Source organism: Bombina bombina, chromosome 4 (assembly GCF_027579735.1).
Source record: "Bombina bombina isolate aBomBom1 chromosome 4, aBomBom1.pri, whole genome shotgun sequence".
Taxonomy (NCBI): Eukaryota; Metazoa; Chordata; class Amphibia; order Anura; family Bombinatoridae; genus Bombina; species Bombina bombina.
In genome coordinates this window covers 646,312,987-646,335,448 of record NC_069502.1, presented here as the reverse complement: position 1 = coordinate 646,335,448, position 22,462 = coordinate 646,312,987, and the positions used below count along the sequence as shown (strand labels likewise).

At 36.8% G+C, this 22,462-nt stretch overlaps 1 protein-coding gene across 6 annotated transcripts in view; it reads left to right on the top strand.

The window, feature by feature from the left end:
• LAMA2 (laminin subunit alpha 2) overlaps window positions 1-22,462 on the top strand; it is a 1,406,020-nt gene that overhangs the window by 253,469 nt on the left and 1,130,089 nt on the right. For all 6 annotated transcript variants that reach the window (XM_053710700.1, XM_053710701.1, XM_053710696.1 and 3 more), the window contains exon 3: window positions 16,249-16,361. In XM_053710700.1, the coding sequence (XP_053566675.1) occupies window positions 16,249-16,361 (113 nt within the window). The remainder of the gene's footprint in view (window positions 1-16,248; window positions 16,362-22,462) is intronic.

Here is a 22,462-nt window from a genome sequence, read left to right as displayed (position 1 = left end):
AAGCACCAACACTGAAATAGGTTTGCTACCTGTCTAATCAAGTAAAAGATATAAAATACACTAATTATTTTATTATTATTTTTGTGCAAAATTCACTACTAAATACAGCTAATTATATGCTTAAATCAGAGGGTTATGTAATGGACATAAACCTTTTTTTTTCATGATTCAGAGAGAGCATACATTAAAAAAAAATCTTTTAAATTAATTATATTAACATAGATTCAAGGGAGGAAAGCATAATTCTGTCACTATATAAAGCCCTGGTACGACCTCACCTTGAGTATGGAGTGCAGTTCTAGGGACCGATCGCAAAAAAAGATATTGCAGAACTAGAAAAAGTTCAGAGAAGGGCCACAAAGCTAATAAGGGGATTGGAGAATTTAAAGGGACAGTCTACACCAGGATTTTTATTGTTTTAAAAGATAGATAATCCCTATTACCCATTCCCCAGTTTTGCATAACCAACACAGTTATATTAATATATTTTTAACCTCTGTGATTATCTTGTATCTAAGCCTCTGCAAACTGCCCCTTTATTTCTGTTATTTTGACAGACTTGCAGCTTAGCTAATCAGTGCCTGCTCCCAGATAACTTCACGTGCATGAGCACAGTGTTATCTATATGAAATACATGAACTAACACCCTCTAGTGGTGAAAAACTGTTAAAATGCATTCTGAAAAGAGGTGGTCTTCAAGGTCTAAGAAATTAGCATTATGAACCTCCTAGGTTAAAGCTTTCAACTAAGAATACCAAGAGAACAAAGCTAAATTGGTGATAAAAGTAAATTGGAAAATTGTTTAATAATTACATGCTCTATCTGAATCATGAAAGTTTATTTTTTGCCTAGACTGTCCCTTTAAGATATGAGGAGAGGCGTAGCCAAAACTGGGTCTGTTTTCATTAGAAAAAAGGTGCTTAAGAGGTGACATGATTACTTTATATAAATATATTCAAGGCCCATATACAGAGATTGCAGAAGCTCTGTTTATTCCAAGAAAATTGTTTGTAACCAGAGGTCACAATTTAAGGTTGGAGGCAAGGAGATTTAATCTCCTGCAACGGAAATGTTTTTTCACTGTAAGACCAATAAAATTGTGGATCTCATTACCAAAGGAGGTAGTGAATGCCAATACCCTATATACATTTAAAAATTGTTTGGATACATTTCTGTCTATAAACAAAATTCATGGATATGATTGCTAGTATTAAATGGGTCACCTTTTAGTGGGATTATTTAAGCTTAACTGGAGCTTTTTGTATATATTTTAGATTTGTATAGGTTGAACTTGATGGACTTCGGTCTTTTTTCAACCTCATCTACTATGTTACTATGTTACTATGTAAAAATTATCTAGTAGGTAGTGTGTACATGTCTGGATCACTAGATGGCAGCAGTGTTTGCACAATGTATAACATTTATAAAATCATTCTTGCAAAACTGCTGCCAGATAGCGCTCAAGACAATTGTACTCTACCAACAGAGGTATCCTGGACCTTCATTAAAGAATACCATTGGGAAAAGTCAATTTGGTAACAGATAACATTCATAGGGGCCAATTTATCAAATGTTGGGCGGACATGATTTGCTGTGCATACGCTATTGGCATTTATCATTGCACAAGCATTTCTTTTGAAATGCTTGTGCAATGCCATCCCATGCACATTCGCGGCCAATCGGCCGCTCGCAGGGGGTGTCAATCATCCCGATCATATTCAATTGGGATGATTGCAGGCCGCCACCTAAATGGTAGCGGGCAAGTTAAGGAGCTGCGGTCTTATGACCGCTGCTTCTTAACTTATGTTTCCGGTAAGCCGAAAACATCGGGCGGAGAAAAGCAGCATTCGTTGCTTATTAAATCTCCCCCATGGAGGTGAGTTGTAAGTGTGGTTCTTGGCTGCCATCTTCCAATGGGCACATCAGTTGCAAGTCTGGCCCTAGACTGTGCACTCTGATGGAAATCATATTATTGCATCTTAAGTTTAGAAACCAAACAGAGGACCTTTGTCAATATATGCAGAGTAAAACAGCAGTATTATTAATTAATGTTTTTTTTCAGTATATTGCTGCTCTAATTAATCTATCCCTTTTATAAAGAATACATTTCAAACCATATTAACTGCATTATCTTCTACACATTGTCCTTATGGCAGATATAATATCTACTTCATCTCAAATGCCAGCAATTCATCAGCATCTCAAATTAATTTTGATTAAACCTTCATAATAGGGATTACAGTTAATTGGGGATTCATCTCCCATTTTCCTATTTTTCATTATTCAAACTGCTATTCATTTGACCCAAGAAGAATGAATCAAAATCATAATTAGCTTGCATCTATCATAATCAGTTACAAGCTTGTGAATCTCAATGCCTGATAATATAATTACTCTGCGCTTGCAACAACAGTTTTAATACACAAAGAGATGCTGCATTATTTTGCATTTTGCATGAAATAGACAAATGATAGAAATTGTTTACAGTTCTATACATTTTTTTTTTCATTTAAATTTTGCAATTTAGATGATTAGCTATTAAGTTTTTGTCTTGCATATACTTTCCATTTTTAATATTAAACCGATTTATAGACAATTCTATTATTCATTTATTATTGCTTTTCTTTTTGAAATATGCAATTTTAAGAAAATGCATCTGTTTAAAGCTCACTCAGTTAAAAATGTTATAACTGTTTAAATTTTAATAAAGGCTAAAAATGGTCTAGATTTTTAAATTTATGGATTTATAAATGATAAATGCCCATTAAAGGGACAGTAAAGTCATAATTAGACATTCATGATTTAGACAGAGCTTACAATTTTAAACAACTTTCCAATTTACTTCTATCATTTAATTAGCTTCCTTCCTCTTGTTATCCTTTGCTGAAAGGTTTATCTAGGAAAGCTCAGGAGCAGTAAAGATCCTAGGTTCTAGCTGCTGATTGGTGGCTGCATATATAGACACTGATTCACCCATGTGTTTAGTTAGAAACCAGTAGTGCATTGCTGCTCCTTCAACAAATTATACCAAGAGAATGAAGCAAATTTCATAATAAAAGTAAACTGAAAAGTTGTTTAAAATGATTTGTTCTACCTAAATCATGAAAGACATTTTTTGGGTTTCATGTCCCTTTAAGTCCTAGGGGCCAAATTATTAAGAGGCGGGCAGCGAATCATGTCCGCCCGACATCGCTAAATGCCGACAGCATATGCGAAATGCTTGTGGAATGCCGCCCCCTGCATATTCACGGCCAATCGGCCACTAGAAGGGGGTGTCAGTCATCCCGATAGTATCTGTTTGGGATGATTGCTGTCCGCCACTTCAGAGGTGGTGGATGAGTTAAGAAGCAGCGGTCTTACGACATCTGCTTCTTAACTTAAGTTTTCAGCAAACCGGGAACTTCGGGGGTAGATTGCAGCATCCGCTGCTTGGTAAATATTCCCCCTAGTCTTTAAGGTGAGCCTCTTTTTCTAAATTCATACAGGCTTAGTTCACCTGTTTTTTTTCTAGCCAATCCCCATCAGGCTTCCTTCTATTTACACATATATAGTTGTGTTAAAAGAACACTTAACTAATATTTAATTTTTCATGATGGAGCACACAATTGTAAACAACTTCTTATTCACTTCCACTATTAAAATGTGTACATTCATTTCATTTGCAAACTTTCTGAGGCACCAGCTTCCACTGAGCATGTGCAGGAATTCACAGTATATATCTACCAATCATCTAAAATTCAGACTGCTTTTGCCAAGTCTTTTTATTATTTATTTGTTGATTATGTAATTCCTCTGTATTCAATGGTCCTTTAAATGGACCAATACATTTCTTGCACAGACCAGGCGATCCACTAGTAATGCAGAAAACATTAATTACAGCTACAATATTTTTGAAGCACAGCCATGTCTGTCTGTTTTGTTATGTTAATGTAATGTAACAAGGGGCGTTTTGAGGTGCTGTCAGGAGTTCTCAGGACATGGCAGGGATTTTTCAACAAAAACACAAATAGCATGTTGAATTTCGAAAGATGTGATTGCCCATGAGGTGTATTTTATCCTGCATTTGTGTGTTTCTATAATAAAGCTGATGAGATTGTCTCATCTGTAAAATGTAAACAAAATATATTTTTCTTTCATACAGGTGGTGAGGGTCACGATCCATTTAATCCCGGGAACTACTCTTCCCTCCCACTGGGAGGAGGGAAAGATTCCCAAACTCAAAGAACTCTATAAAACCCCTCCCACCTCACAAGTATCTCAGTCTTGTCTTTGCATCTTTGCCTCTGCAGGAGAGGAGAGAAGGGTTCTTAGATTGAGTTGAGGCCCATTTCCCCTATGAGTGCAGTTGCTTGTCAGTGGGATGTATCTGGAATATTGGAAGTGACACATATTTCACCAGTGGGGATTTAGTCACATGCCTTTCCATGAGGGTCAACACCTTCTGGCTCGCCCGAAACAGAATTTAATAAGCAGCGGTCTTAAGACCGCTGCTCCTTAACCCATCAACCACCTCTTAGGTGGCAGACTGCAATCATCCAGATCAGATACGAACGGGATGATTGACACCCCTGCTAGTGGCCGATTGTCCGCAAATGTGCAGGGGGCGGCACTGCATAAGCATTTCACCAGATGATAAATGCCAACAATGTATGCTGTCGGCATTTAGCGATGTCAGGCGGACATGATTAGCTACAGCGAATCATGTCCGCCCACCATTTGATAAATCTACCCCAAGATCTCTTTTAATAAGGATATTATAATTTAACTTTATGTTTCTGCATTTAACTCTATTATTAATTTTTCTGTTGTTACGTTGCTTTGTAATTATATCCCTAAATCTGCCTTTGAAGCTGAATCATTTGAACATTTTACTTCCAGTGTTCTATCAGCAATCTTATGCAATAAATGTATTAATTTATTAATGCAATCAGACCATTGCTATTACTGTTCTTGCTTCAATGGGTATTATTGCTCCTTCTGTTTGCTCCTTCAGGAGGTATAGACTATGTTTACTCCTGGAATTGGTGACTTCACTTAAACAGCAGTGCTGTAATGTTGATGGCCATGCCTTTCTCAACTAATGCTAGAGTATGTCTTTAGCTGTTCTTTCTGAAAGCACATTATAATTAGAATTTTGGCTGCTGACATGATTTCTAAATTCCAGACATTAATCTCTTTCTTTACACAGGAAGATGTTTTTGTATTGGTTATGGAGTTTTTCTTCCTAAGGACTTGTAGTCCAAGGGCATATTTAAAGCTAATATTTGTGTTCTGTCCCTTTCATCTGAACAGGGCTCAGAAATATTTGTCTTTTGCCTAGAATCAGAGAGCCTCTGGTTCTGTCTAGAGATAATAGAATAGTATTTGTTATATGTTTCAGTGCCTTTTTTCTGTCTTTGAGCATTACATCATCTGTTTGCTAGGCTTCAGAGCTAGATACCAGGTTAATTTATTTGCTCTGTGGAATGCTGACAGGGTCAGTGCCCATTAGTTTAATTGGAACAGGTCTAAGATCTCCCCCATCCATGTAAGTACAGCCCTCAATCCAGAGGCTTTGGTAGAGAGTAGGTTTTTCCGTTTTAGGGAGCTTGGTTTTATTCTGTTCAGGTTCCTTGGATTCTTATTATAGTCTGAAGGATATTAGTTTTCAGATCAATGCCTCCCAGTGGCCGCACAATACAAGTCAGCAGTCCTGGGTTCAATTCCCGAGTTAGCTGTGACAGTTTACTATATCCTTAGGTTGTCTTTGGGCTTAGTTTTAATGATAGTTTGGTTCAAGCTCCATCTTTTCCTTTAACAGAATTTCTCAGCTGTAGACTGTTGTTTTTTTCTACAACATGGTTAAAAAGTAAAATTTCCCCATAGTTTACTAGTTCTTCAGATAACAATTGCTTTTCTGTTGGTACTATAGATTTCTCACAGAAAGATGGTTGAATCTGGGATTTGCCTGTTAGAACCTTAAGTCTCTGTGCTTTTCCTTTAGTTGCTATTTGCATGGAGGTGTCAGGTCTCATGTTTTTGGTCTTGGTTGTTATTCTAATGATACAGGGACCATACTCAGTTATACCTGGGGACTTGTTTACTTTCCAGAAAATGTTTGTTTCTGTTTCGGTGGCTGAGCTGTTAGCTCCTTATGTAGGGGACTTCTTTGTCTGTAATTTTCTACAGATGCAAGTTTTTTCAGGATGGGGGGCCATCTGCTGGTCTATGAAGGCATAAGGATATTGTTTTCATCAGGAGGCGAGGTTAACTGTTAATGTTTTAAAACTCAATGCAATGTTCAAGGCCCTTCCGAGTTGGCCTCTATCGAAAGGGATTTTTTTCTTTGTTTTCTGATGTGACTATGTTACATCTGTAGCTTATGTCATTTATCAGAGGAGAACTTGCAGTTCACTTGTTTTTAATTATTTCCTGGGCAGAAGCGTATTGCTTTCTGCTGTTCTTATTCTATGACTGAATAACTGAAAAACAGTTTTTTCTCAGTATTCAGTTTCTCCATCTGGAACAGTGGTCTCTTCATTCGTTTATGTTCTATCAAATTTTAGATCGTTGAGATCGCCCCGAGATATTTCTGATGGATTTACAGTTAAATTTAAATGTTCATAGTTGCTGTGCTAGCTCCATGTATCTTTGCACTGTGTTTTTTGGATACTATGGAAGTTCTGTGATCATTTTGGCAACCTAATGTTTTTTTTTTTCAGTTCTCGATTTTAATTGTAGGGTGATTCTTGAGATTTGGCAGGTAGAGCATTGGTGTTTTAGCTTGTTACTGGAGTATTTGGTATGCAGATCTGGTTCTGATGTCCAGTTGCTTTTCTTGCCTTCTTCTTTTGCATCCAGACCTTCCTTTTAAAGGTCCTTTTTTTCTATCAAGATTCTATTTCTCTCGGCTTGATGGCATGGAGAGAGAATCAGACATTATCTTTGTCTTTGAACTATTCGTTCAGTTACTGAGTTTCTTATTCAGGCTTGTAAGTCTGTGACTAGGGCAATTGTTATTTAAAGGTCTGGAAGTCCTTTAATTCTTGGCATTCTTTTTGAATTCCAAGATTTCTTGCTATTTTCACAGGATGGTTTGGATAAGGGTTTATCCACCAGTTCTTTAAAGGTTCAAATTTCTGTCCTTTTTTGGTTATTTTTGGCAAAAAGATTTCTAATCTTCCTGACATTCAAGGTTTAGTCCTAGTGGCCGATTTATCATTGGTCTGTCCAACGTGATCAGCTCAGCGGATCATGTCCGACAGACATCGATAAATGCAGACAGCATATGCTGTCGGCATTTATCATTACACAATCTAATAGCCCTATAAAAATTAAAAGCCCGCCAAAATAAAAATAAACCCTAGCCTACAATAAACTACCAATAGCCCTTAAAAGGGCCTTTTGTAGGGCATTGCCCTAAAGAAATCAGCTATTTTCCCTGAAAAAAAATACAAAGACCCCCCCCAACAGTAAAACCCACCACCCAACCAACCCCCCGAAATAAAAAACCTAACTAACAAAAACCTAAGCTATCCATTGCCCTGACAAGGGCATTTGTGTGGGCATTGCCCTTAAAGGGGCATACAGCTCTTTTTCTTGCCCTGAAAAGGGCATTTAGTTCTTTTAAGAAAAGCCCAAACCCTAATCTAAAAAAAAATCCACCCAAAAAAAGTTTAAAAAAAACTAACACTAACCCCCGATGATCTACTTACAGTTTCTGAAGTCTGGACATCCAGGTGGCGAGAAGTCTTCATCCAGGCGGCGTGGTCTTCATCCATCCAGGCAGCGTCTTCTATCTTCATCCAGGCGACATCTTCTATCTTCATCCTGGCCCGCGTCTTCTATCTTCATCCCGGCGGCACAGAGGGGGTCCATCCTGAAGACATCTGGCACGGAGCATACTCTTCATACGGTCGCCGCTGTATACTGAATCTTCAATGTAAGGGAGCCCTTTCAAAATGGCGTACCTTGCATTCCTATTGGCTGATTTGATTTTTAAAATTCAAATCAGCCAATAGTATGAGTGCTACTGAAATCCTATTGGCTGTTCAAATCAGCCAATAGGATGAGATGTACAAAAAATACTGAAAGGGTAAGAAAAAGGGCTGAATGCCCTTTTAAGGGCAGTGCCCATACAAATGCCCTTTTCAGGGCAATGGGTAGCTTAGGTTTTTCTTAGGTTTTTTTATTTTGGGGGGTTGATTGGGTGGTGGGTTTTACTGTTTGGGGGGGTCTTTGTATTTTTTCAGGGAATATAGCTGATTTATTTAGGGCAATGCCCTACAAAAGGCCCTTTTAAGGGCTATTGGTAGTTTATTGAAGGATAGAAGTTTATTTTATTTTGGGGGGCTTTTATATTTTTAAAAAGCTTTTTCATAATTTAGTGTTTGTTATTTTTTGTACTTTAGTATTTTTTTATTTTTTGTACTTTAGTATTTTTTATTTTTTGTAATTATAGATATAATTTTTTTTAGTAGTGTTAGGTTTTTTTAATGTGTAATTTAATTTATTTAATTGATAGTTATTTTAATTTTAGTATAATAACAATGTTAGTTTAATATATAGTTTAAACTTAAGTTTTTTTTAATTTCACAGGTAAGTTTTTATTTATTTTAAAGGGAGAGTCAACACCAGAATCTTTGTTGTTTAAAAAGAAAGCTAATCCCTTTATTACCCATTCCCAGTTTTGCATAACCAACACAGTTATAATAATACACATTTTACCTCTGTAATTTTCTTGTATCTAAGCTTCTGCTGCTGCCCTCTTATTTCAGTTCTTTTGACAGACTTGCATTTTAGCCAATCATTGCTCACTCCTAGGTCACTTCACGTGCATGAAACACATGAACTAATGCCCTCTAGTGGTCAAAATGCATTCAGATTAGAGGCAGTCTTCTGAAATGCTTGTGCAATGCTGCCGCCTGCTCACCGGTAGCCAATAGGCCGCTAGCAGGGGGTGTCAATCATCCCAATCGTATTGGATCGTGATGATTTAAGTCTGCCACCTAAAAGGTGAGGGAGAAGTTAAAGGGACAGTCAAATCCAAAAAAAACTTTCATGATTTAAATAGGGAATGTAATTTTAAACAACTTTCCAATTTACTTTTATCACCAATTTTGCTTTGTTCTCTTGGTATTCTTAGTTAAAAAGCTAAACCTAGGAAGTTCATATGCTAATTTCTTAGACTTTGAAGACTGCCTCTAATTTGAATGCATTTTGACCACTAGAGGGCATTAGTTCATGTGTTTCATATAGATAACATTGTGCTCATGCATGTGAAGTTACCCTGGAGTGAGCACTGATTGGCTAACATGCAAGTCTGTCAAAAGAACTGAAATAAGGTTGCAGTCTGCAGATGCTTAGATACAATGTAATCACAGAGGTAAAAAGTGTATTTCTATAACAGTGTTGGTTATGCAAAACTGAGGAATGGGTAATAAAGGGATTATCTTTCTTTTTATACAACAAAAATTCTGGTGTTGAATGTCCCTTTAAGGAGCATCGGTCTTACGACCAGAAACGATGGGGTATCTATGCAGCATCCGCTGCTTGATAAATATACCCCATAGAATGAATCAGATGTTTCCTCCCTACTATACATGGAATACAGCTGGCTAGAGAGCATGGGAAGAGTTATGCAGAGAGTAAACAATACTATAGTATTATACAGCTCATAACATGTAATGACAACACAGGGACGTTCAGTCTCAATTTTAACAACTTTATCTGCAAACATTTTAATACATATAATGCTAAAATGCTATTTAAAGATCCAAAAAAGTAAAAAAAAAGTACATGCTGTACATGTTTAACCCGCAAGGAGGTTAAGCACACAGTAGAAGTACCACTTGAGACCCAGCAGAGTACTGCAGGTCATGAGCAGGATCCGCTGCTTATCCAGTCAGCAGCACAAGTAACATATCTGAGTTGTGTGGCTAGTGCTGCTAATTTGATCATTGGTGGTTTTTGTTCAGGAACTGCAGTGCTCTGCAGGTCCTGATTTGTACTTCTATTATGTGTTTAACCCTTTGTGAGGCTTAAGCACAAAGCAGTGCATGGTCAATACATTACATGTTCTAATAAATTAGAGCATGTCATTTTTCTACTATTATGGTCCTTTAAGTCATTCTTTCTTTCTATTGTGCTCTGTTTTATGGCTACAGTGTCCCTTTAAATTATCCTCTGTGCCCATTGTTCCAATAAAAGCAAGTCAATATGGAATAGTGTTACTTAATCCTTAACAGCTCACAATTAATTGTGTTAAAGGATATAAAGAAGTGTCTGGTGCTGTCCAAAATTAGCTCCTATCAGAATCTGCACATATCATATCACTGAAAGCCAATCTGTGTGATCTGAAAGACACTAGGGAAAATGTGAACCCAGTGAGGCCCGTTTATCAAGCTCTGTATGGAAAAAAAGGCCGCTGCACCATAACCCTGTGGTTATCGCCACAATTCAACCCAATCGAGTACGATCGGGTTGATTGACAACCCCTGCTGGTGGCTGATTGGCCGTGAGTCTGCAGGGGGCGGCGTTGCACTAGCAGCTCTTGTGAGCTGCTGGTGCAATGCTGAATATGGAGAGCGTATTGCTCTCCGCATTCAGCGAGGTCTTGCGGACCTGATCTGCACTGTCGGATCAGGTCCGCAAGACCTTTGATAAATACGCCTCAGTGTGTTAAATGGAAAGGTTTTTAATGTCATTGTGGTCAGTTTACCTGAAATTTTTTATTATTAAAGACAGTTAGTAAAGCGGATATTAAAATGGTTGAACCTTATGGACTTTATATCTTTCTTAACTTCACTGGCTATGTTCCTATGTATGCTTAAAATGTTGCAATATGTTAGACCTGGCTCCTACCGTGCTATCTTAGAAAGTCACCCACCAAATAAGGCAATAATGATAGCATTACAGATAGACAGCTTCCTGTTACTCTGTGCTTGTAAAGATCTTTTGGAACCACCCAGTCAGTCATGCCAGCAGGTTTCTCAGACTTTACTCTCAGTATCTTTGCTCCTTTTCATGTCCTTCTTTGGTCATGTGACTGGTATGCTTTGGTTACACAATGTTCCTCTCCTACTCTTGGCTTGACTTAATCCAATTATGTAAGGACAGTAGACAGTCTGACCTTGATAATTATAAAATTTATTAATAGAGACTTTTATTAGAAATGTATTAGAAAAACAATAAGGTCATTAAGCTCCATAAGTTGGTTGCACCTCAGTGATACTAAAAATGTAGAGAACGTTGACTGTATTATCGTTCAATAACCCACAACATTTGTTTTAAATGAATTCTGTTTAACCTCAACATGTTTCAGCTCCAGCAAAGGCCATTATTAAGAGTCTAGCATCCTTACATGGTTTGACCGAGTATAAGAAACAATTGAAAGAAGCCCATTGTGGAACAGACAGATAACAACGATGTCATCAGAGAAGGAGTCAAACAGCAGCAGCTAAGATGCTGAACAGAGATTCTTAGACTTATACTAGAGTGAATAATTAGGTGATTCCACCAAACAACAAGAAGCTGCCTACCCGAAACACTATCATTATTGAGTATGCATTCCATCCATTGGGCTCCATTTATTAAGCAGTGGATGCTGCTTTGGAGATCCATTGTTTCAGGCTCGCCTAAAACGGCAGTTAAGAAGCAGCGGTCATTAGAACACTGCTCTTTAACTTGTCCGCCACCTTTTTGGTGGCAGATTGAAATCATCCAGATCGGATCCAATCAGGATCATTGACAGCCCCTGCTAGCGGCCGATTGGCCGCCAGTGAGCATGAGGCGGCATTGCACAAGCATTTCACTAGAAATGCTTGTGCAATGTTAAATGCAGACAGCGTATGCTGACGGCATTTAGGGAGGTTGAGCTACCACATGGCCGCTCAATCTACCACATTGAGTGTCTTTCCGAGGAATAATACAGCAGGGTCATTGTTCGAAATAAAGTACAAGTTTCTCTTGTCACATTCAGATCACACAGATTGGCTGTCAGTTATATGCCAATTTGAACTATATCTCAGTGGATCTTGAGATACGATGTGTCCTAGCCAGTTCAATCACATTCAATTAGGACAGTACCAAACAGTTATAAAAATCCTTTAACAAAGAATAATTGTAAGAGCAGAATGGGATTACATCAATCTGTTCCATGTTGACTTTCATGTTTGTTTTTGTTACAACTGTAGCCACAGGCAACTTTATGGTGTTTAAAGCATGCTTGGCTCTTTCTTACCAGTAACTAACCCTTTTGTACTGTTTTATACCTCTAGGGAAGCGGTAATCATTTTCAGATTAGTACTTAAAAAAACACATTGCTTTAGACTTGCATTTTAGCCAATCAGTACTGACTCATAGGTAACTTCACAGGAGTGAGCACAATGTTATCTATACGGCACACATTAACTAGCGCTCTCTAGCTGAGCAAAACTGTCAAAATTCAAGGGCTTACAAATTAGCATATGAGCCTATTTAGGTTTAGCTTTCAACAAAGAATACCAAGAGAACAAAGCAAATGTGATGATAAAAGAAAATTGGAAAGTTGTTTAACATTGCATGCCCTATCTCAATCATGAAAGTTTCATGTTTACTAGACCGTCCCTTTAAAAGCCTCAAACTATTCATGCCACCCCACAGAACAAAAATGTTAAATATGTCTTATTAAAGCTATCACTCACTTATTTTAGAACTTACATATGACATGTAACATTTTTACTATAAACGTCAGGAAACTGTTGAAGTTTGTCAATTTAATTAATGTATTTCATACAAATATTTCAAGAAAATTAAAATAATTATTGATTACTTTGTATTTATTTATGGAAATGTTCTTTTGAAATATTAAAAATGAAAAAAGCATTTTTCTCTACATAAAAAATCCAGTATAAAAAAATAATTTTTATGTTATAAACAAAACTCACTTAATAAAAGTCCAGAAACCTAGGGTGTTCTTATAGCTAAATTATATTACTTCTGTTCAGTAGCATACCTTTTTTTGTAAAAATATGCAAATTGTTTTCAAAGCAGATATGGCTTGATAAAATCATGTCCATTTAGTCTGTATAAAGACTAAATAGATATTGAGAATTTAATACTATTTCCACAGTAGGATAGGAAATAGCACATATACAAAGTAATTTAATAAGCAACGCCTTGGTTTATCATAAATATTGTAGCTAGTGTCTCTGCAAAAATGTGCTAGCATTTAAATTGGAATATTTTTTTTTATTTCTAAGATTTTACACCACAATGCAAATAAAAAAGTTGGAAAATTATTATTGTTAAAAACAGATTAATACTTAGGTTTCGGTTTCCCCACATAAGAAGAAAGCAAAACAATAAACACAGGTGACATGTTTTGGTAAACAAAGTGGGAAGCCTTCAGGACAATAATGTCACTCTGCCAGGCAGTCTGATCTACAAATTAAGCTTAATTTTATTTATATGCAGTATACATAATCTTATGTCTATGTATCTATCATCAATCTATCTCTCTATCAATCCAAAACATGAACATATGTTATGTTACAACAGTATGGTCAAAGCTATGGAAATTTTAGAATAATATATGAAGAGACTAGGGGGTATATTTATTATAGTGCGGATGGACATGATACGATGTAGCGTATCATGTCCGCCACACATCAATAAATGCTGACAGCATACGCTGTCCACATTTATCATTGCACCAGCAGTTCCTGTGAACTGCTGGTGCAACGCTGCCCCCCCCTAGCAGGGGGTGTCAATCAACCCGATCGTTTGGAGCAGCGATTTTTAGCCCGAAGGCTTCCCGGAAACACGGGGCATCAAGCTCTGTACGGAGCTTGATAAATTGACCCCTAGAGGTCCTTAGCATGATTCCTTAATTATGCATAATAAAGTAACAAACAATTAATGGGACAGTCTACACCAGAATTTTTATTGTTTTAAAAGATAGATAATCCCTTTATTACCCATTTCCCAGTTTTGCATAACTAACACAGTTATAATAATATACTTTTAACCTCTGTGATTATCTGGTATCTAAGCCTCTTCAAACTGCCCCTTTTTTCAGTTCTTTTGACAGACTTGCAGTCTAGCCAATCAGTGCCTGCTCCGAGATAACTTCTCGTGCACAAGCACAGTGTTATCTATATGAAATACATGAACTAACACCCTCTAGTGGTGAAAAACTGTTAAAATGCAATCTGAAAGAGGTGGGCTTCAAGGTCTAACAAATTAGCATATCAACCTCCAAGGTTAAGCTTTCAACTAAGAATACCAAGAGAACAAAGCAAAATTGGTGATAAAAGTAAATTGGAAAATTGTTTAAAATTACATGCTCTATCTGAATCATGAAAGTTTATTTTGGCCTAGACTGTCCCTTTAAGCTGCATAATAACATATATGGGGAGAAGCTCTCTATATTTTCTGGGTAGGAGTAGAACTATACAAGAACACTGCATAATTAAACATTATGGAGTAAATGTTAAATGTGCAAAAATGAATAGAGGAAATATGAGTCCATAAAGTCATGAGTTAATTTTCATCTTGAGTTGAAGGAGTTAGATAGATTTATGAATTTGACTTCTTAAATCTTTATTTCAATTTGTGTTCTGAAGTTTTCTTTAAGCATTCTTACTTTTAAACCCTTGAAGTTATGACTTTAAATTTGAAATAATTTACCCACAGAGGTCTGTTTGTTTGCTAAATCCTGGCAGTGAAGGGGTTAATCAATTAGCCTGTAAGGTTACTTTTTGATGCAGAGTAGAGATTACCCTCCCTCCTGACACCTCCCACTCAATGATCTCTACCTTATCCTTTACAAACTGTTCTCTTCCCTCCCTCCCCCCCCCCCCCCCCGCATTGGTCACCACTATCTTAAGTACTGGCAGAAGTTCTGCCAGTATGCAGTTTAGCTGTTTTTTTTATCAAACCTTTTCTATTTTTTTCCTCAAAGTGTGGTGATCCCTCCTCACCTCCCTGAACCCCCAAACAACTCTTTAACCCTCCTACTAGTGGTGGCCATTTACGGTACTGGGTACTGTCTGCTATTATTATTATCGGTTATTTGTAGAGCGCCAACAGATTCCACAGCGCTAGTACCCAGTGTATATGTTTTTTATTATTTATTTTATTTATTTATAAAAAAAAAATCTGTAGTGTAGTGGTGCCCCCCACCTCCCACCTCCCTGCGATCATTAATGATGGTTCCCACCTTCCAATTCACCTTTTACATAGTGTAGCTAGTTTCCGTCCCTCCCTCTCCTTTTAAAACATTTTCTGTAGAGTAGAGCCCCTCCACCTCAGTGCCACCCAACTGCCTCCCACCATCCCTCCCACACCTCTCGTACAGACAGTGACACACACACAGTATCATTGTCTGTAACGATCAGGCATCTGCCTTCATATGGAACTTGGCACCAATTATGCTCTTGCTCCATATGCAGATAGTTTCCTGGAGATCAGGAACTTCAGCTCTCGACTGTAACTTTACAGCCAAGACAGCTGGAGCCTCCTACAACTCAGACGTATATATATATATACGTTATGCGGTACAATGGGCAAAGTACCGCATGACGTATATATATCTCCTTTTTGGGTTAAAGGGCTAAAATTTTCATAAGCAAAAATTCATTTTTCACACTTTTTGTTGCCAGCTTCTTACACGTCATGATATATACATAAAATAATGGCACCATTTGAATCTGCTTGGTCTTCTGAAAAATATATTTAATATACGTGTCCCTATCAACCAGTGAGTAGTAATGCAGTTTTGCACAGACATGAATTTCCTGCCACTTTCAGTTTAACGTAAACAACTTTAACTTAATCATTTATATAATATATATATTAACACATTTTAAATCCATTACTACATGAATATTAAATGTTCTCCCCTGTAGGCTTTCTCTATAAATGTACAATTATATCCATTTTCATTTAAATAGTTCTATAAATGTGCAGAGATTATATTGGTTGCCATCAGTTTATTGTCATAGTTACAAAGTTATCTTCTTGAAACTTTAATGCTGGTTGCTATGGACATATGTTCAGGTTTATTGCACTGAGATTTCAACTTATGTCAGATATTCAATTGTAGCCATTGAATTCTATTCCTGTGTGAAAAATAGATTTGGTTGTGATAAACTATGTTGTTCTGTTAAGAATGTCAATAGTTTTGGAAGTTTGCTGTGAAATATTTCATAAATTATAGTTAGAAATCTATCACCTGACCCACATTTTAATTGAATTTCATATTTCTTTACTCTTGTTTAATTCTAGGGTGTCATCCAATCAATCATGCAATAAATGGAAAAATGTCCTGGTGGCAAAGTCCAAGCATCAGCAGTGGAATGCAATACCACTACGTGACCATTACACTAGACCTTCATCAGGTATTTAAGTTGTTTTGTTTGTTGCTTTACAAGAAATACCTCAATTAATAGAAAACCTTTTTGTATAGCGCTGCAGAATCTGTTGGGACTCTTTTTGCAAGGTCTCAAGTGAAATTTTTTTTTCTCCATTTAAGCCACTATTTATGTCATACAGGGCTCACTGCCAATTTGTTGAGAAACCGCGTGGAAAGGTTCTTAAAGGGACACTGAACCCAAATTTTTATTTTCGTGATTCAGATAGAGCATTACATTTTAAGCAACTTTCTAATTTACTCCTATTATCAATTTTTCTTCATTCTCTTGCTATCTTTAATTGAAAAAAAGAAGGCATCTAAGCTTTTTTTTTGGTTCAGCCTCTGGACTACACTTTTTTATTGGTGGATGAATTTATCCACCAATCAGCAAGAACAACCCAGGTTGTTCACCAAAAATGGGCCAACATCTAAACTTACATTCTTGCATAAACTTAAATTTTTGCATTTCAAATAAAGATATCAAGAGAATGAAGAAAATTTTATAATAGGAGTAAATTAGAAAGTTGCTTAAAATTTCATGCTCTATCTGAATCACAAAAGAAAAAAAAATTGGTTCAGTGTATCTTTAAGTTGAGAACCTTGTTCGCATGGCTCTTAGCAAATGGGGCCATATGAAAAAATGAATCCAAAGTAAAAAAAAAACTCATACAAATTAACTTTATTCACAAAATTAAAAGTCATAGAGGTACCATCCAAAAGGAAAAAGAGAAAAACGGTCTTACGCGTTTCGGCAAAGCATAGCTGTAATCATAGACCATGTGTTCATTCAGGTGTGATACAAATTTAAAAGACATACACAATTTCCATTGGTGTATAGAAAACACACACCCTTCTCACACTAATGGTGAAGTTGCTTCCTTGGAGTGGTGAGTCTGGCTCTTTATCTTTTATTCGCGCAGGATCTCTGAGTGGACCTTAAAGTGATCAGTACATTTGCATTTGGAATATTTACATTGATATGTGCACAAGTGACTTTGAATTTTTATTTTTAAATGGGGCCATATGTCTCTCAAAGATTCTCTGAGTACTTGTGACATAGCTCTTCATACATGCTAAGGAAGTAAATGCTTGAATACAGCCTATTGGACCAATTTGTCAAGGGCCGAATGGCCCCTGATGCTCCTGTTTTCGCACAAGCCTTCAGGCTCAACGGAAACGAGCTGCTGCTCCTTAACTAGTCCACCTGCCGACATGAATCCACCCAATCCTGTACAATCAGGTTGATTGACACCCCCTGCTAGCGGAATTGCACAAGCAGGGGGGGCATTGCACAAGCAGTTTACTAGAACTGCTTGTGCAATGTAAAATGCAGGCAGCATATGCTGTCGGCATTCAGCGATGTCTGGCGGACATGATATGCTACAGCTTTAATAAATCGGCCCCTATGTCTGCAGGTTGTGGCAAAATACATCTGGATATTGTGTGCTATGTATATGCCACCACCCATCTTAGCCATTGTAGAAGCTCTTTTTGTTACTGACTTTTTTGGGTGAATGCTTATCTACTGAATTAATTAATGAATTTAGATTTTCTCAAAATGGTTTCTTTTCCAAATACTTATATACAGATTTAATCTCACTTTGATTTATATTCCACAGCAACTGCTACAGTACAAGGTCCCTAAAATAGGCATTAATAATTATTTAATAAACTCACATAATTCTGCATTAAAGGGACAGTCTACTCAAATTACATTTTCATGATCCGGATAGGGCATACAATTTTAAACAACTTTACAATTAACTTTTATCATCAAATTTGCTTTTGGCTTGGTATTCTTTGCTGAAAGCTAAACCTCGGCAGGCTCATATGATCATTTCTAAGTCCTTGAAGGCTACTGCTTATCTCAGTGCATTTTGGCAGTTTTTTACAGCTGGACAGTACTAGTTCATGGGTGCCATATAGATAACATTGTGCTCACTCCCATGGATAATCACTCCAAAATTTTAGAAAACAGCACACCTGTCTTTATGGGGCACGGAATAAAAGAACCTCTGTTTCTCACTCCCATGGAGTCAGCACTGTTTGGCTAAAATGCAATTCTGTGAAAAGAAGTGAAATAAGGGGGCAGTCTGCAGAGGCTTATATAAAAGTTAATCACAGAGGTAAAAAGTATATTAATATAACTGTGTGGGTTATGCAAAACCAAGGAATGGGTAATAAAGGGATTATCTATATTTTCAGACAATACAAATTCTGGAGTAGGCTGTCCCTTTAACTATTTCATATGCTCAAGTTTTTTTTCTGCAGTGATTCTCATAAAGCTTATTCAGAGTTACATATGAATGCTACCTGCTCAATCAATTTAAGTAAAAAGAGAAAAAAACAATAAGGGGGCAGAGCCTGGCCATACAGGGAAATAGCTCTGAGATCCTTACCCTCAGATAAGGCTTATAGTGATAGCTTATTTCCCCTCTTCCTTCTCTAACCCTTACCCATGATGGATGCATCAAGAAGAAACAGCCCTAAAGAGTAGTTGCCACTCAGAGACCACTGGAGCAATGTGCTGCAGCATGACAGAGGCACATTTGGAGCGACCACTACACCACTAAAGCCACCTGTACTGTGGTCAAATTTGTTGAGTTTTTTATATCATGTATCGGGGTGTTGATAAAAGGCAGATCCATGGGATAACTATTTGTAATTGGGTATGTTGTTTATTAAATATATCAGAGTTTGTAAATTATTTTAGCCTGATGAAACAGTGCTAAGGCTCTGAGAAACACATCACTTTTGAAACTAATGTAGCAATAAATTGTTTTGCTTTACATCTGCTACTTCGTAGCCACTGTTTGTTTGCATGAGGTTACTTGCCTGCTGGTTATACTTTTTATACCTGTAGGTTGTTACTCTGAGCTGTGAGTCGACTTCAAAGTTTGCTCACAAGTTAGTACGTTGGAGAAAGTTGTGTTTCCTTCTACCGGAGGAGAGTCTGCTGGAAGACTCAGAGGATCCAGCATGCCTGATATGCACATTATAGTGCTCCCCCAAATTGTATTTCAATTACCTTCCTACTTTTTGTTCCCATCTTGTGTTGGTTGTCTAGGTTATGAGGCGCCTTCTTTCATTCATTTTTTAGGATTCCTACGTTTTTGGCCGGACATTCAAGAAGAGCTGCCTATTTTACATCTGATTATGGAGATCAGCAGAAACTGTAAATTATTAGAGGATTTTTACCACCATGTACTTTGTGTAGATTTTTTATGATTCATTTTATTTTTTATTGCTTTATTATCTTGTACTGTGGTTGGTTGTTCATTTGGCACTGATATATATATGTATATATATATATATATATATATATATATATATATATATATATATATATATATATATATATATATATATATATACTGCTAATTGTAGTCCTACATATTTAAGGGTCAAAGTTAACAGAATACTAGCTAACACTTTTCTGATTTCTAACAATACTCACCAGGGTTGCCCCCTCTCCCCATTTTTTCTTGGCACTATCGATTGAAATTCTAGAAAAAAAACATCAGATTGACCCCCAACATAGCAGAAATCAGAGTTGAGCTCACAGAATTAGCAATGTATGCCAACGATATTCTCTTTAAACTGACTAATATTGAAAGCTCCCTTCCAGCTCTACTTTCAGATATTCTAAATTTGGTAATGCTCTATCCTTCATTTAAATGTGGCCAAGTCTGAACTTCTGAATGTATCAATACCAGATGACGTTATGCCCAATGACAATACAACCCCATAGACTGAAATATTTGATTATATTCTTGACATCAGATTTGGGCACTCTATATGACTTCAATTATAAATCTCTACAGACATAAATTGTGAATTACTTATTAAAATGGGGAAATAAACCCCTGTCTTTGGTTGGGTAGGGTGAATATAATTAAAATGAACATACTGCCTAGAATTTTGTTTGTCTTGAAAACCCTCTCCATACTGCTGCCATACTCGTATATCTCCAAATTGCAAGCCATTATGAATCAGTTTATCTGTCTAAGAATGAAGCCAAGGATTAAAAAGCAAACTTTTTAACTACCTCCAGAGGGTAGGGGTTTGGGGGAGCCTGACGTTTCCTTATACATATAGGCTTGCATCCAGCAGAGAATAGTAGGATGGTGTCAAAAACTCTAGGAAAAAGGTTTGGGTGCAACTACACTGTGAGATCCTTTCCTTGGGAAATGTACCCTGGCATGGCTGGTGCTGAATAAGAGGCCTGTATTGGTGAAAGACTATCTTCTGTTGGTTGAGTTTTTTCTTTAATGAGATAGATTCCTTAAGACAAGTATGCATGTTTCCATGTGCTACTTCCCAATGACACCTTTCAAATTTAATCCAGATGTTCCTTTCTCTCAAAGTCAGCAGATAGATCATTACGTTCTCACACACATAATTGTGTAATACAAACTATTGCCACAGAAGGTAAACTCAAGTCCCACACTTCTTTACAGGAAACAGATGAGAAGACCTTCACTTCCTGGTATAGATATGCTCAGCTTTGCGCATTTCTTTAGCACACCTGCTCTGAAAACAGGACTGAACTATCTACTGACACCGTTTGAAGCACTATGCATGATGACCCTTCCACCTCGACATGTTGTCTCTACCATTTATAAACGCTTTCTTTCACAAGGGGGAGATTTTAAACCCTCTTACCTTCGTAAATGGAAAGCTGAGCTAAAGACACATATTGATTTTAAAACTTGGGGAAATATCTTAAGAGCACATAAATGGTTCTCAGTTTTTGCGAAGTCAAGGAGATGAACAACAAATTATTATCAAAATGGTATCTCACGCCTGCTAGGCTCAAGTGCATATATAAACATACTAATGGGAAGTGCTGAAAGGAGTGTGGGGAAGAAGCTACCTTCCTCCACATACAAGCCATGCTTAACATTTGAGTACTGCTGTGAAATCTGCCCCTGACATTGTACGTTTCCACTGCCAAAGATAAGAGATAAAATGAGACAGTCTTTGTTGTAGCTAATGCTTAATGGGAAAAAGACCCTGATTCCTCAGATATCCCCCAAAGTGCCAACCCTTAATGATTGGAAAACCCAAGTCGAGAAGCTATTGCAATTGCAGATAGAGATCGATGAATCTGAAATGTGGAAACGTATTGACTCGTAACTGATATATTAGTTATGGAAGGAAGATTGTTTGATAAATAGACATTTCTGCTGCTTTGGAATTTCTCATGTATATTCTGTCACTTTCCACTCCCCCCTTCCTTCTTTTCACTCGCCTTTGCTTCCCTGCATCCGTATTTTACCTCTAAATGACTCAAATTTAATTAGCAGGTTCACATTTTGGACTTTAAAAAAGCTAGTTCATTGTTTGAAAATGTTTTTAATTTTTTTCTTCTTTTTATTATGAGTTTTTTACTTTCACAAATGATTATACTTAAACTATGGTAAACTGATATCTCTGTTTACAAGTTTCTACACTATAAATGCTGATTACTGTACGTTTCTCATGTAAAATTAATTTTAAGGCTACTGTAATTTAATTTTAGTTGTTTATATAATTTTTCTTCTCTCCACAGGGTGAAAGCATCTTAAAGGGACAGTCTAGTCAAAATTAAACTTTCATAATTCAGATAGGGCATATAATTTTGAACAACTTTCCAATTTACTTTTATCATAAAATTTGCTTTGCTTTCTTTGTATTCTTTGTTGAAAGCTAAACCTAGGCAGGCTCATTGCTAAGCCCTTGAAGGCTGCCATTTATCTGAATGCATTTGACAGTTTTTCACAGCTAGAGGGCATTAGTTCATGTGTGCCATGTAAGTCTTTCAAAAGAACTGAAATAACAGGGCAGTCTGCAGAGGCTTCGATACAAGGCAATTACAAAGGTAAAAGGTATATTAATATAATTGTGTTGGTTGTGCAAAACTGGGGAATGGGTAATAAAGGGATTATCTATATTTTTAAACAATAAAAATTCTGGAGTAGACTGTCCCTTTAACATTCAGAAATTACTTTTATACTCAGATTACCATCAGATATGGACTTTGTCATTGCTATACAGTTAATAACCTTCCATATTTGTTGACTAATGTCATAATTTCAGCACTTA